At 42.1% G+C, this 13,661-nt stretch overlaps 1 protein-coding gene across 2 annotated transcripts; it reads left to right on the forward strand.

The window, feature by feature from the left end:
* Positions 1-3,476: 3,476 nt before the first annotated feature.
* SRP19 (signal recognition particle 19) lies at positions 3,477-8,180 on the forward strand. Of its 2 annotated transcripts, none has more exons than XM_059873726.1 (5): positions 3,477-3,624; positions 4,723-4,798; positions 5,746-5,817; positions 6,782-6,893; positions 7,849-8,180. In XM_059873726.1, exons 1-5 carry the CDS (start codon positions 3,581-3,583, stop codon positions 7,980-7,982), a joined length of 438 nt encoding a protein of 145 aa, XP_059729709.1. In that variant the 5' UTR covers positions 3,477-3,580; the 3' UTR covers positions 7,983-8,180. The 2 variants fall into 2 exon arrangements, with proteins under 2 accessions (XP_059729709.1, XP_059729708.1); XM_059873725.1 differs by having other exon boundaries at positions 3,566-3,654.
* The last annotated feature ends 5,481 nt before the right edge of the window (positions 8,181-13,661 follow it).

Below are 13,661 nucleotides of genomic sequence, written 5' to 3' on the forward strand. Positions count from 1 at the left end.
GAACTCCTCAGGCTGGAAATATGCAGAATTCAATTTTGAAATTTATTTCTTATGGCACTAGAACAAATGCAGTGATTGGATGCCATATACTCAGTGAAGTCTTTCTATAGTGATGATGGGGATTAAACTGACATGTCTCTACTCACTGCTTCATTTTAGGCATCCTGGTTTCAAGACATTGTGAATTGTAGCACCCATAAAGGAGATTGGTAAGTAATAAGAAGATCTGCAGAAAAAACCCCATGCTTCCCCTGTGTGGTCAGTTATGTTTGCCATGTGATCCAGTCTGTAATTCCACAAACTCCATTTCTGACAATTTTTTTATTATTTTTCCATCTGAAAAAGATGTGGAAAATAATTTTTGTCTTCATACTCTTTCTGTTTCACAAATGCTGACACACACTATGTATCTTTCACAACACTAAATTTAAATATTCTTTTCCAAGATAAGCCATTAATATGTTGGTATTTAAAAGCCACATGAATTTGAAGAAAAAAAATAACATGCAACTGTCAAATAATACAACATTAAAATACAGAAAACCTTTCTCAGTGCCCTCTATTAGGTGGACTGACTGAGGGCAATCTTAATATGCAATGATGGTACTCACAAACTGCAGCTGTGTTCACTGCCTTCAACATATGATCAGAGTACTGTTTCTCAAGGAGATGCACCAGAGGAGATTTCACCAAGGATATTGCTTTACTATCTATCTGAGAGACTAAAACCACTATAGAAATCTAAGGTAATAGTATGGAGTAAATGTTAGCATTTTTTCATTAAGTTTTAGCCTATTTTTCAATTTTAAAAAGTGAAGCTGTGGCAATGCCAAAAAAATATTTTTTAGCATTACTTCCTAAAAGATTAAATTTGATTGTTCTTCAATTCAAACCCTGCTAGAGCTCTGTCCTGCAGAGAGAGATTTATGTTTACACCCTTTTGGTGGGTTCAGACCTCTGTGTCCCAGGAAAAAAAAGGGCAATGCATATTGTTCAAACCAAATGGCAGTAACAAGGTGTAGGATGACCACGTGTCATGCAATACTCAGATCATCAATGTGGCCTGCACGCTTCATGCCTGCACAGAGACAATGAATATATTGTACCTGGTTTGTCCACATCCACCCTGTGCACACACTATGTGCTAACAACCCTCTCCTTCCTGACAGCCCACATCTGTCTTGCTAAAAGCAGGTGACAGCAGTTGACAGAAGAAACTTCTGCCCATGTTGGCTGATGCATAGATTTAAGCTGTGACAACCTGGACAATAGGACAACTCCCAAGGTAATGGCAGCTCTTGACACTTCTTAGGTGGTAGAGATCTCAATAAAAAGTCATTCAATAGAAAGACAAGCGTGCAGAAGGAATGGAGATTTAAAATAAAAACACTGTGCAAACAAAGAAAAGCACAGGAAATCCATTATCAAGCTACTGCTAACAAGATGAGAACGCTTTGTTGCTAAGCAACAAAATATCTAAGTAATTATTTGTAAATTGATTACCTCTTAGAAAGCTACACTTTCCTCTGTACCAGTCTGTTTCAAGGTAATCTAGCGATAACCCTCAAAAAACCAGTCTTTAGCACTGGACAAGTATTGCAACAAAAACTTCCTTCAGAACCGGCACACCTCATTTACATAACCTTGTTTTTCAGCTGAGGAGCTTGTTGAGTCATGTTTGTGAGAAGCTGCCAAGTCGCTGAGTTGGTCCCAGAGAGCTGCAGTCACACTTCCAAAAGCTGCTTGCTCCTGCTGATACGACACAGTTGTGCTTGTGCTATTCGTGTCTTCTGCAGTACTTTGTGCAGTGCATTCATTCTGACAGAATGAGAGCAAAGACTGGAGACAACAAAACTCCTCATCATTCAAAAACCTGAATAGACAATAACTGTTTAATCTGTGCCACCCTCATTCCTTCTGAAGCTTCTCTGTAACTCTTAACTCTTCCAAGTTTTCATGAATGGTACTTGTGGTTCTCCCCGGGGGAAACCACTGTGTTGCACTTGAGGGTCTTAGCATTCCCTCTTCCATATTTTGTTGCCAGCAGGATATGTTGGTGGAGCAGAAAAATTTTATTAAAAAGACACTGCCACAGATAAATACTGAATAGATACCTTCAGTTCTTTATCCTAGTACATTGCTGCTATATGAAGAGTCAACAAACTATGATGTGAAATTCACAGGGTGACTGAATGGTTGAGGCTGGCAGGGACCTCCAGGTGTCATGTGGTCCAACCACTGCCCCAGCAGGGCCACCAAGAGCTGGTAGTCCAGGATCACTTCCACACAGCTCTTCAGTATCTCCAAGGATAGAGACACCACCACCTCTCTGGGCAGCCTGTGCTGGTGCTCAGTCACCCTCTCAGGGAAAAGGAGTTTCCTGATGTTCAGAGGGAACCTCCTGTGTTTCAGTGTGTGTCCATCACCCCTGGTGCTGTCACTGGGCACACTTGGAAAGAGCCTGGATCCATCCTCCTTGCACCCTCCCTGCAGGAGTTTATGTGCATTGTTGAGATCCCCTGAGCCTTTTCTCCTCCAGGATGAGCTGTTCCAGTCCCTCTACGGCCTTGGTGACCATTCACTGGACTGTCTCCATTGTGCCCGTGTCTGTCTTGTACTGGGGAGCCCAGTGCCAGGCCTGGCACTCCTGGTGTGGCCGCCTCAGTGCTAAGGGGCAGGATCACCTCACCTGCCCTGCTGGCAACACGTCTTGTGGTGCAGCCCAGACACCACTGGCCTTGTCCCAGAGGTGTCGACAGGCACACTTCGCTGCATTAGGTTCAGTTCAGGGTCCAGCAGAGTCCCAGGGCCTTTCCTGACAAACGGGGCATTCCCAGCCCGTGCTGGTGCCTGGGGCTGTTCCCAGCTGCAGGACTTGGTTCTTCCCATGCTGAACTGCTTGAGGTTCCTGTCAGCCCTTTTCTCCAGCCTGTCCGGTCCCTGTGGACAGCACCACGAGCCCGTGGTGGATCAGCCCCCCTCACGGCTCGGCGCCACCAGCAAGGGCGCCCCATGCTCTGTCACCATCGCTGAGGGGGCGCCTGCCCCCCATCCACAGCCTCAGTGCGACACAGGACTGGACCCAGTACTGACCCCGTAGTTTTTCCCTTAAGCCTTAGCCTGTTTTTCTCGTGTAATTGTACCGGAAGCTGTGGTAATACCAAATAAACATTTCCCGGCATTTCTTAGACAAATCATTCTTTGATTCAAACACCGCTAGAGCTCTGTGAGTGAAGGGCACCACACGGCGGCTTGGCGCCCTCCGAACACATATTGCGTCGCCCACGGCCACCCTGAGGGCTCGAATTTCATAGGCGCCTGCCGCCCTTCGTTCACGGCTGTGTGTGACACCGTTTCCGCAGACCCCCCCGAACTCCGGCCCTGCCCGCCGCCATTCCCGCCCCCACTCCCTCAGCCTGGCGGAAGTCGCGTGGACGGCCTCGGCGCCGACGTCGCACCTTCTCACAGGCTGCGGCTTTTGACAGATAGCCACAATGACCAATAGATTCTCGCAGGGAGCCGTTGGGGGCGGGCCTCTCCGCCGCCGTGGCGCGGGGCGGGGCGGGGAGGTACTGCTGTCATGGCCGCCGCCGCCGGCGCCGCGTCCCCGGCGGACAAGGAGAGGTACCGTGAGCACGGCTGGTTTGGGGCCGGGTATTTCTGGGTTCCTTTTTTACCTGTCATTCAGGGCTCGCGAAAAAGAAAACGCTCGTGGAGGAAGGGGTGGTGGTTTCAATCCCCGTGGAGCGAGGGATGATGGTGGTTGAAATTAAATCCCTGTGGGACAAGGGGTGGTGGTGACACTTGTGTGATTGGAAAGTCAGTAACGAGACTGGAGTCCCCAGGTAGAACCCAGAGCTAGTCGGCTCATAAAGATGGCAGTAGCAAAGAGTGGAGAACACCTCTGGACAAGAGAAGGAGAAAACAGTAGAGGTTGAGGTGGTTTGGGCTGGTTTTTAGAGGCAGCCAGGAACGTGATCCTTGTCATTCTCTTGTCATTCAGCTAATTGGAATCTGTCTGCACTGTATGTTTTTCTCATTTTAACTATTTTTTTATGCTCTCATAGATCCGTATTGAAATCAATGCGATCCTTCTTCCACACGTCCTTGGTCTCACCTAGTTGTTTTATTTTAATTATGTAATTAGTAAAATTGAGGTTCTGTCACGTTAATCCCGTGTATGTGCTTAACAGGTGTAAATCTATTGAAAAATCTTTAGGCAAGTTTCTGAGAGCACAGTGCTTCAGTAGCTTTTATAAATGTACCCAAATCTGGGGTGATCTATCTGTGAATATTAAAAAAAAAAAAAAAAATCACAGAACTTAACTAAGAGTGTAGTCAAACCTTTTCAGAAAATGTTAATTCTTTTCAGGGAAATACGTGTGTTCCATGCTTCAAGATTGTAAGAAATAGGTCAGAAGGTTCTATTTCAGCCTCATGGGTTTGGTTTGGTTTTTTTTTTTTTTCCCCTCAGAATGGGTAGTGCCATCCCTTGTATGCATAGTGTCCCAAAAACTGGTGTCATGCAGTGTCCATGATAACTTAAAGTGGGATTTTGCAGCATCTTATTAAGCAGTCTAGGGAAAACAAGTGGTTGTTCTAAGCTGCTGTGGGAACTTCTGTGTTGTAGCCGTGACGTTTATTTTTTCTTTTACTAGGAAAATACTGCATAAGCATTAAGGAGTGGATACAGCTTAAAAACTCGCTGTTCTCTCTTTTTAGATTCATCTGCATTTATCCAGCTTATTTGAATAACAAGAAGACAATAGCAGAAGGAAGAAGGATACCTATAGACAAGGTAATTTCATGGGTGGCAGGGAAAATAGGACATTTTGTTTTGCAATGCAGCAGTGTGTAGAGTGCTGGAAAATACATCTCTCTGATCTTTCCATTCCCCCGTGGCGTGGAAATAACAGTGTATTTGAAGGTAACCTAGTGCCAGCATGGGAATTTAGTAGGAGAGTCCTGAGCTGAAGTGTTTGCTTTCATGGGAGCAGCACCATGAGCAAGTGGGTGAAGTAATGAGGAGCTGAATACACTCAGCTGCCTACACAGATGGTTTGCACAATGTGAAAGCAATGCAGAAAAGAGTAGCTAGCTAAGGATTGGGTTCTGGTGACTGACTCTGTGAGCCTACACTCTGTGTCCTGTGCATGTGACACACAGGCATGGTAGTTATTGCTGCTTTCGGATCTGTCCAGAAGTAGGTTTTTTGTCATGTCACTCATTTGTAATAATTTTAGCAAGCAGTTCTGGGAATATAAAGGGCTCTCCTTACTGCTTAGGGTTTGGTTTCTTTTTAAAAATAAAATCTCACTTCAGTATGCAAGTTGCCTATCAAAGGTTTACATATGGGAGGAATCTGCTGCCCTGTGGATAGAAATTTTGGGGTTTTTTCTCCCTCAGTCCTTGCTGTAAGTTTGCTGTTGCTGATTCACAGCTTTTGGTATCTTTGTACATACAGTAACTGTTAATTTCAATTACTTTTTCTAAGCAATTATTTAACTTGCTCCCCTGTCCTAGTGAAATCTATCTCATCTGTTTCCTGATGTCTTAGCTCTTTTTTTTTTTTAATGTTTTCTAAAGCACAGCATCACTGACAAATGACTTCTACACTAGATGTGTATCTTCTCTTTCCCCATCAGCTTTTCCTAATTCCTGAGTAGAGTGGGAAACTGGTAACTATTTTTTTTCTTGGCAGGTCATAGTTCAAAACTAATTAACTTTAACACATTGTTTCAACAGGCTGTTGAAAATCCCACATCTACAGAAATTCAAGATGTATGTGCAGCAGTAGGATTCAATGTGTTACTAGAGGTAATTAAAAAAACAAAAGTCCCAACATACAAAAAAGCTCCAAATTCGTTGTGCCTGTTTGTTCTCTCATCATATCTCTTTTTAATAAGTTGTGGTTCAGAAGTTTTGTTACTAGTTTTGCTTGCTTTATATGATAACTGACCATAATCATAAAGTAAATGCTACATTCCTTATGCATGTCAGGAATATCTCAGATCTCTCAGACAATGTGACTTTTAAAGCTTATAAAAAAAGCTTGTTAAAAAATTACTTCTGTTTTACCATCCTTCTTAGGAGGCTTTCCTGGATGTTTAAAAGTGTGTCAAAATAAAAGCTGTTCTTGCAAGCTGCAACTCTGCAAATTAAGCTTTTAAGAACAGATATTTTTAATGGAAGGTAATGACCTTTTAGGAAAAGCTGATAATTGGAATCTTCATAGTCCTTTGGAGTTACATTTCAGCCAGTGTTAGTTTTTTATTGCGGTACATGCTTTCTCTTTAAATAGTTTATTGGTTACTTTTTCCTTAGGGAATGAGTCCGGATTTCTAGAGAGGTAACTTCACACATCATTTCCTGAAGTAATTATTAATTTAGAACTGTGTTGTTTTTTCTAAGAAGAATACAGGTCTTCATCCAGAGGTACCCAAAAGCCTGCTACAAAATCAGTTTGTTTTTCAGAAGTATCTGGACAGTGCACACCATCTGTACTGAGAAACCTGTGATGTTTCATCAAGAATGAAGGCTGTAATTAGCCATAAGCAGTGATTGTGACCTATCACTTGCTATCCCTAGGTGTCCAGAAGGGTTTGTAGCAGTGGAGATAAAACAAAAACCTGTGCCCCTGTCCAGACCACTGGGGACATAAAATTTACTCACAAATTTACTCAGAAAAATGCTCAGTACCAGGAGTTGTTTTCAGCACTGCCTCTGAAAGAGTTGTGTCTTCCAATGCACATTATAATACATTTCTCCTTTTGTACGACAGAAGAACAAGATGTATCCCAGAGAATGGAACAGAGATGTGCAGTACAGAGGTAGAGTACGAATCCAGCTCAAACAAGATGATGGCAACCCATGTTTACCTCAGTTTCCAACACGTGAGTAGAGTGCCTGGGTTTAGGAACCTCACCTGTTGATAAACCACAAAGACTTAGTTTATTTTATGTTTGCAGCCTGCTTAATTAGTTTTAACTATTATAAGTCATACAGTTTACCATTAAATCTCATTGTTTGTATAGGTCAACAAAATTAAGTTGTGAGCATTGAGTAAAGTTTGTAAAATGCTGTTGCCTTTGATTCTGCTGCTTCTGCAGCAGTGTCATTGGAGGGGCTTGCGGGGAGCATTGTGTGATTGCTGCATGGAACAAAGCATTTGTTCCGTTTTGGCTTACTGCTTTGTTGACATTTTAAACAGTTTAGTTCTTAAATGGCTAAATTCCGCTGGTTTTTTAGGATACGTACATCATCTGGGCATCAGAGTGGATGCTAAATTGATAAAACACAATACTGAGTTCAACTGAATTTTCCACTGGCCATTTTCATAAATTCACAATGAAGAAGCTGCCCTTAACTGATTAATCAGATTTTTCATCTTGAATGACTTCATCTTTTGCATTTTTTTCTGAAGATGAATCCCTATGTAAAAGAGAAACAGTATCTATCTTCAGGAAAGAGCAAGAAAAGTGCTGGGTGTACAGTAGCATAAGAGTGCTGACATAGGGAGATGATTTAAAACCAGAGTCCTGCTGGAGGGCAGCAGTGCCTTTCTAAAAATGCGTGTAGATTTTGCCTGATCATTCTGTCATCAGTGTTCTGGACCAGTAGGAGGTGGAGGGAAAGAGTAGCAGAAAGCATGTAGGCACTTTGAAGATTGTCAGGTTATGTAGCTTTTCCAGACTGCTGTGACTTTATCAGTTCTGCATTTTTATTTTTTTTTCCCCAATAAGTTTTCACAATCTACTTGCTGTACCAGGGGAAGGAAGCTGATCTGCCAGGCTTTATATCCATTCTTAACATACCAGGCATGCATTGATCTCTCCCAATGTATTTTAGGTAAATCAGTGATGCTGTATGCTGCAGAAACCATTCCCAAACTGAAAACAAGAACTCAGAAGATGGGGGGTAGTGATCAAAGCCTTCAGCAAGGAGAGGGAGGCAAGAAAGGTAAAGGGAAGAAAAAGAAATAAATTAACTTACGGAGTTGCTGTTGCATCGCATAGTTGTACTTACAGGAAGTACAGATGGACACCGTGCAGCGACTTTGAAGTGAAGATACAAGCAAGAAATTAAGAGGGGAAGCTGAGTAGAACTGCCTGCTTTTCTTGGAACTGGAATGCATGTAACTGCCTTGCATCTATGTAACAATAAATCTCTTTTACACATAACCTGCACGTCTGACGTTAGCACCCATGTTAAAAGTGGAAGGACATAAGCAAATAGGGTGGGTGGGAGAATTATTTTTTTCCAAAAGAAATATGCACTTTTTGAAATCTGGTTGCCTTTGTAAACCGTTTATTTATGATAGTGAAGCAATTGTCTTAGGTCTATGCTATTCTGTATTAGGAAGAAAATCTTCACCGTGAGGGTAGTGAAGGCAGAGGTTGTGCAGACAAGTTGTGGATGCCCATTCCTGGAAGTGTTCAGTCCCAGCCTGGAGGGGACTTTGAGCAACCTAATTGTTATGGTTTCACCCCAGCTGGCGCTAAGCACCATCCAGCCTCTCCCTTACTCTTCACCCTCAGTGGGATGTAGGGAAGGATAATCTGGAAAGAAGAAGTTTGTGGGTGTAAGAAAGAACAGTGTAATAATTTTAATCAAATTCAATAATGCAAGTGACAGTAGTTACAATAAAATATAAATATCATTACAATTTTTTTATGAGAGGAAAAAAATCAAAACAAGTGATGCACAATACAATTATTCACCACCTGCTGACTGATGCCCAGCCCACCCCACCCCCAGCAGTGATCAGCCCCTCCTGGCCAATCTCCCCCTGTTTATATATTCCACATGCTAATCTGTGATATGGAATATCCCTTTGGCCACCTTAGGTCACCTGTCACCTGGCTTCTTGCCACACCTCCTAACTGGTAGATGTGAGGCATGGAAAAGTCCAGGTTTAGGATAAGACTACTCAGGAACAAGCAGAACACCAGTGTGTTAGCAGTATTATTCTCAGACTGAATCTAAAATACAGTGCTCATAGCTGCTGGGAAGAAAATTCACTGGATTGCAGCTGAAGTCAGGATAGCCGGCATCCCTTATTCCATTATAATTTCTGTCCTGCCAGGTCCCACTTCCCAAAACCCCATCAGTTTCCTCTCTTGTTACTTACACACACACAGATAAAATGCCCTTAAATTATGGACCATCCCTGTAAAAGCCCATTGAGCTCACAGAGTGCATGACCCTGGGCTCCATCTGTCAGAACCAGTATTCAGGCAGGAGAGGTGTGTGGTGTGGACTGTTGTATGTGGAAAGCAGTTCTGAATCTATCACTGCTGTGCTCATGGCTCCATCAAAATTCATTCTTCATTAATGTGTGATCAAAAGGTAGTCGGGGTCAGAGCCCCAAAACCAGCACAGCACAGCACAGGCAGGCACCATGAGGTGGCCAATGTGGTGATGGGCACAGGGCCATCATAAAAGTGATAGTTCACAGTGTTACACAGTAATTAATATAATTCATTGGCTATTCTTTCCCAAAATCAAGCCCCTTTGACTATCAGACTTTTCCACCCTTTCACAGGACCCACCATGTGCATCCAGGTTCCTGAGCAAAAACAATCCCGGGGATGGGTTTACCTTTGCCTGATGTAGAGATAACTCAGACTCTTTTCCCCAGCGTGTTTTTAATGTTCACTGCAGGAACTTTATCCCCTTGTACGATAAGCAAAGCTTAGACTGGGCCACACCAGCTGGTGGGTGATCCCTGGGTGTTGACTGACCAGGTGGCCTTTGCTAAATGTGCACCCCAGGAGGTGAAGGTCCCACCACATACTGCTCTCAGTGTGGTCTTTCACCATCCATTGCATCATTTGATCTTTCCAGAGGCTGATGCATGACAGGGAATGTGATATTCCCACACAGTGCTGTGCTCTTTGGCCCAAGTGTTTATGAGGCTACTTTGGAAACTAATCCCACTGTCTGACTTGATTATTTCTGGTGTACAGTGCCCCCATAAGACCTGCTTTTCAAGACCCAGGACAGTGGTGTGGTACAAATGGTGTTTCCAGCCATCCAATGGTTGATCCCCTCACTGTGAGCACATGGTTCTCGCTTTGGTAGACTGGGGGACTGATACACTCCAGCTGAGAGGCTTTAATCACACTGCCTGTTTCACATCCATAACCTCTGTGATAGTGTCCATGCTCAAGTGCACCCCTCAAACACAACATCAGTTTAGCCAGGACAGGACCCTGCCCATGTTGCCCCATGATTAATTCCAGAGTTAGGTTGGATTCTGCAGGAGAGGAGTGTCTATGTGCACACACACATCTCTCCTGCCCTCTTCTTTCTATTAGGGAGAATTCTTGCCTTTCAGTGTGAGCAGTTATGTGGATTCTCTAAAGCAGAAATGTTTAGGAGATGAAGTCCTGTGTTCTAAGGCTGTAATTGACTGTGGTCATAAACAAATGTCTTCGGGGAGATTTTTCTGGTGAGGTAAGAGTTTGTATGAGCTATCTTTAGAGTGTCTGGCCTAAATTTTGAGAAGTTAGTTAAATGGTATCCCTGTGAGCTGACGAACTGCCATGGGGTATGAGATGTGGAAACAGATGCTATATGAAAAGGTTTTTTTGTAGCAGAAAACAAGTGGATGTAGTTAGAGGTTATTAAGGCACATCCACTCTATTATAGAATTAGGGAAGTGCTGCAATTTGTTGCAGCATGGGGAAAAATACCAGGAATGGAAGATACACTTGTCATATAAAAGACTATAATTGCCCACAGATTGCTAGGCTCAAATTTTGCCTCGATTCTGCTGAGTGATGAGTTATTTTTCTGAAACTTTCAAATAAAATGAGAGCTCTGTGAAAAGTTAAAATCACATTATGCTTAACTTTTGTAAATCAGAGCTTTAGACTATATACAGATGAAAAAAGTGGAGGTCGAGTCTTGTGTGATATAATTTACTGTGGTCTGAAATTAAATACCTTCAGAAGTGGTATGACCTATCTGTGTGTGTGAGAAAGAATCTTAGTGGCATTGCTTATCAAACTTTCCTGATCTAAGAACCCAAAATACTAAAGCTATTTTAAAGCCTAGCAATCTTGCAAGCAAAGACAAGAAAGACTTCTGAAAAGGGTAATATTGAGCTCAAATACATGAAATGTGAATTAGTCAAACTAACTAAAAGAAAGCTCTGTGGATATTTTGGGTAAAGCTGATTTTATGTTTTTTAAAGCCCTGCTAGGAAATCAGATGACTATGATCATTAGGAAGTTGAAGACTGAGTTCCCTAACTACTAACTGCTTATCCTCCCATCTTTAAATGGGACTGTTTTGCTTTTTATGATTTCTGGATTTAGACTAAGTATATTATATGAGCAATATTTGTTCCTAGACGATGCAGCACAAAGTTAAACACACCTCTCCTTTTCCTGACAGAGTTAAGTTTATAAACTAGACTTTCATTTCTGTATTTTAATAAACTGGTTTCTTTGGAGGATTAAAAACAAGCAGGTCAAGACCACCTCAGTTCTTCCTCAGTTAACAGATTATGCCTCATTTCTGGGAACAGGCAAAATTTTATGGACCATTGCGGGACTGGGAGTGGAGACAAGTCTGCTGTAAAAATACAGAAATATTGCAACTTTTAGTCTGAATGCTGTGAATAAAATTTTTAAATTATTATTTTATTTTTGAGGGGGAAACTGGGTGATAATGAATGTCCCTTTATTCCGCCTGCCTTGCTTTTACAGTTTTCTGTGAGGTTTTACTTATACAGTGTCCTTGCTAAAAAGACACTGATCTGAGATTTCCTGTAGGTGGCAACAGTAACAAAGGAAGGCATGCATCCATGAGTGGGAATGTACTCAGCATCCAGGGCAGGAGGAATATGGATAATGAACTAGTGTTGCGGTCCAGCTCTCTAAAAGTACGTCTGACATTTCCCTATACAATTTTCTAGGTACTGGAGCAAAAACTGAACATTTGAAGTGGACATATGGGCTCAAAATCCTTATAACAATCCTTACAACAATTTCTGTGTCAGGAATGGATGGTAACGTTGACATTGAGCATCAGGGAGGTGTGATGATACAGGCAATCAATAACAGAATGACTAAAAATGAGAATTCAGCACTGTTGTGAGATTTATTCACTGTTGTGAGGTTTATTCTTCAGATGTATAGCATGTAGCTGCTATAGGAGAAGCACAACCATAATTACTCAATTCTGAATTGTGTAATTGAAGAGAGGGAGCATTTAAAAGTTATTTTTAAATGTGTTTTAAGTTGGAAAGTGACAATAATATGTGACCATATGTAGTTGTCAGCCTTCAGCCATGAAGTAACTCAAAAAACAGCACTGCAAAAAACAGTTGGTCTTAAAAAAACTTGCTGTGTCTACATCCTGTTCCTTGTGTGTGTGTAAGAGAAACTTGTTGCCCGAACTCCCTTTTGGGGCACATATACCTGCGGGATATTTGTACGTGTTCTACTTGGGAGCATGAGAGATGCCAGCTCCCTAGATTCCTTCTCTGGAGCTACACATGCAGTGGAATGGAATGGAATGGAATGGAATGGAATGGAATGGAATGGAATGGAATGGAATGGAATGGAGTGGAATGGGATATACTGTTTCAGGAAGGGATGGGACCTAAAATGATCATCCAAACCTGCCTGACCACTTTAGGGCTGACCAATAGTTAAAGCACACTATTAAGGTGTCCCAAAGCCTCAACACTGACAGGTTTGGGGCATTGACCACTCTCTCTAGGAAGCCTGTTCCAAGGTCTGAGTGCCCTCCTGGTAAAGAAATGCTTCCCAGGGTCAAGTCTGAACTTCCACTGGTACAGCTTCGAACAACACATGTTCTGTCACTGGACACCAGTTTTCTAGCTTCTTCCTGTTACAGACTGGCCTTTGTGGGGTTATTTTCTCTCTTAGGATAAAGGATACCCTTTTCAAAGTGGGTTTTCTTTCCCTGAATAAAAATATAATTAATAATTATTAAATATTTTGCTTTATTATATAATAATAATAAAAATATTAAGTACCCCTTGCCACAGTGGTTGTGTAAGGTAGATGGAAAGAAACGGACAAGTCCTTGATAGTTTGGGATCTGGGAAAGAGCAGAGGGCACTGCAGATAGGAACTGCGTAGTCTGAACTGTAGTGCTATTGTCTATGAAACAGCATGTGTGTTTCATCTCTCTTCTCTGTGTTTCATCCTCTTTTCATCTGTCAAGGTTTGGGCTCTCTTTGGGGTGTAGTTTTTTTGGGTTTTGTCTGTTTGCTTCTCAAGTAGCAGAACTTAGACATGTCTAAGAAATCTTCAAGTATTCTTCTCCTACAAAGACCCAGTAATACAAAATATAAAGTTTTTTTTGGAATTTCATAGCCTCAGCAAAGGTGTAAACTACATTGCATTCCAAAGTATGGTAAATTCAAATCTCAACTTTAATTATTTTTACTTGACTAGTTCATGAGTTCAAGTGGTCATCTGAAGATTTTTTGCTACAGAATCTCTTAATGGTTTCTGTATCAGTAGGAAACAAAATTCTCAAAAAGCTCTAACAACGTGGTTGCACATCTGAGGACTTCCTTAGTAGCCCTGGGCTGTCATTCCTCAAGAACAGTTTCATTCCACCACACTGGATGTAGAAGTTCTCTAGAAGACAAGATGTTTGTCATAATTGTTAGG

Source organism: Haemorhous mexicanus, chromosome Z, assembly GCF_027477595.1.
Source record: "Haemorhous mexicanus isolate bHaeMex1 chromosome Z, bHaeMex1.pri, whole genome shotgun sequence".
Taxonomy (NCBI): domain Eukaryota; kingdom Metazoa; phylum Chordata; class Aves; order Passeriformes; family Fringillidae; genus Haemorhous; species Haemorhous mexicanus.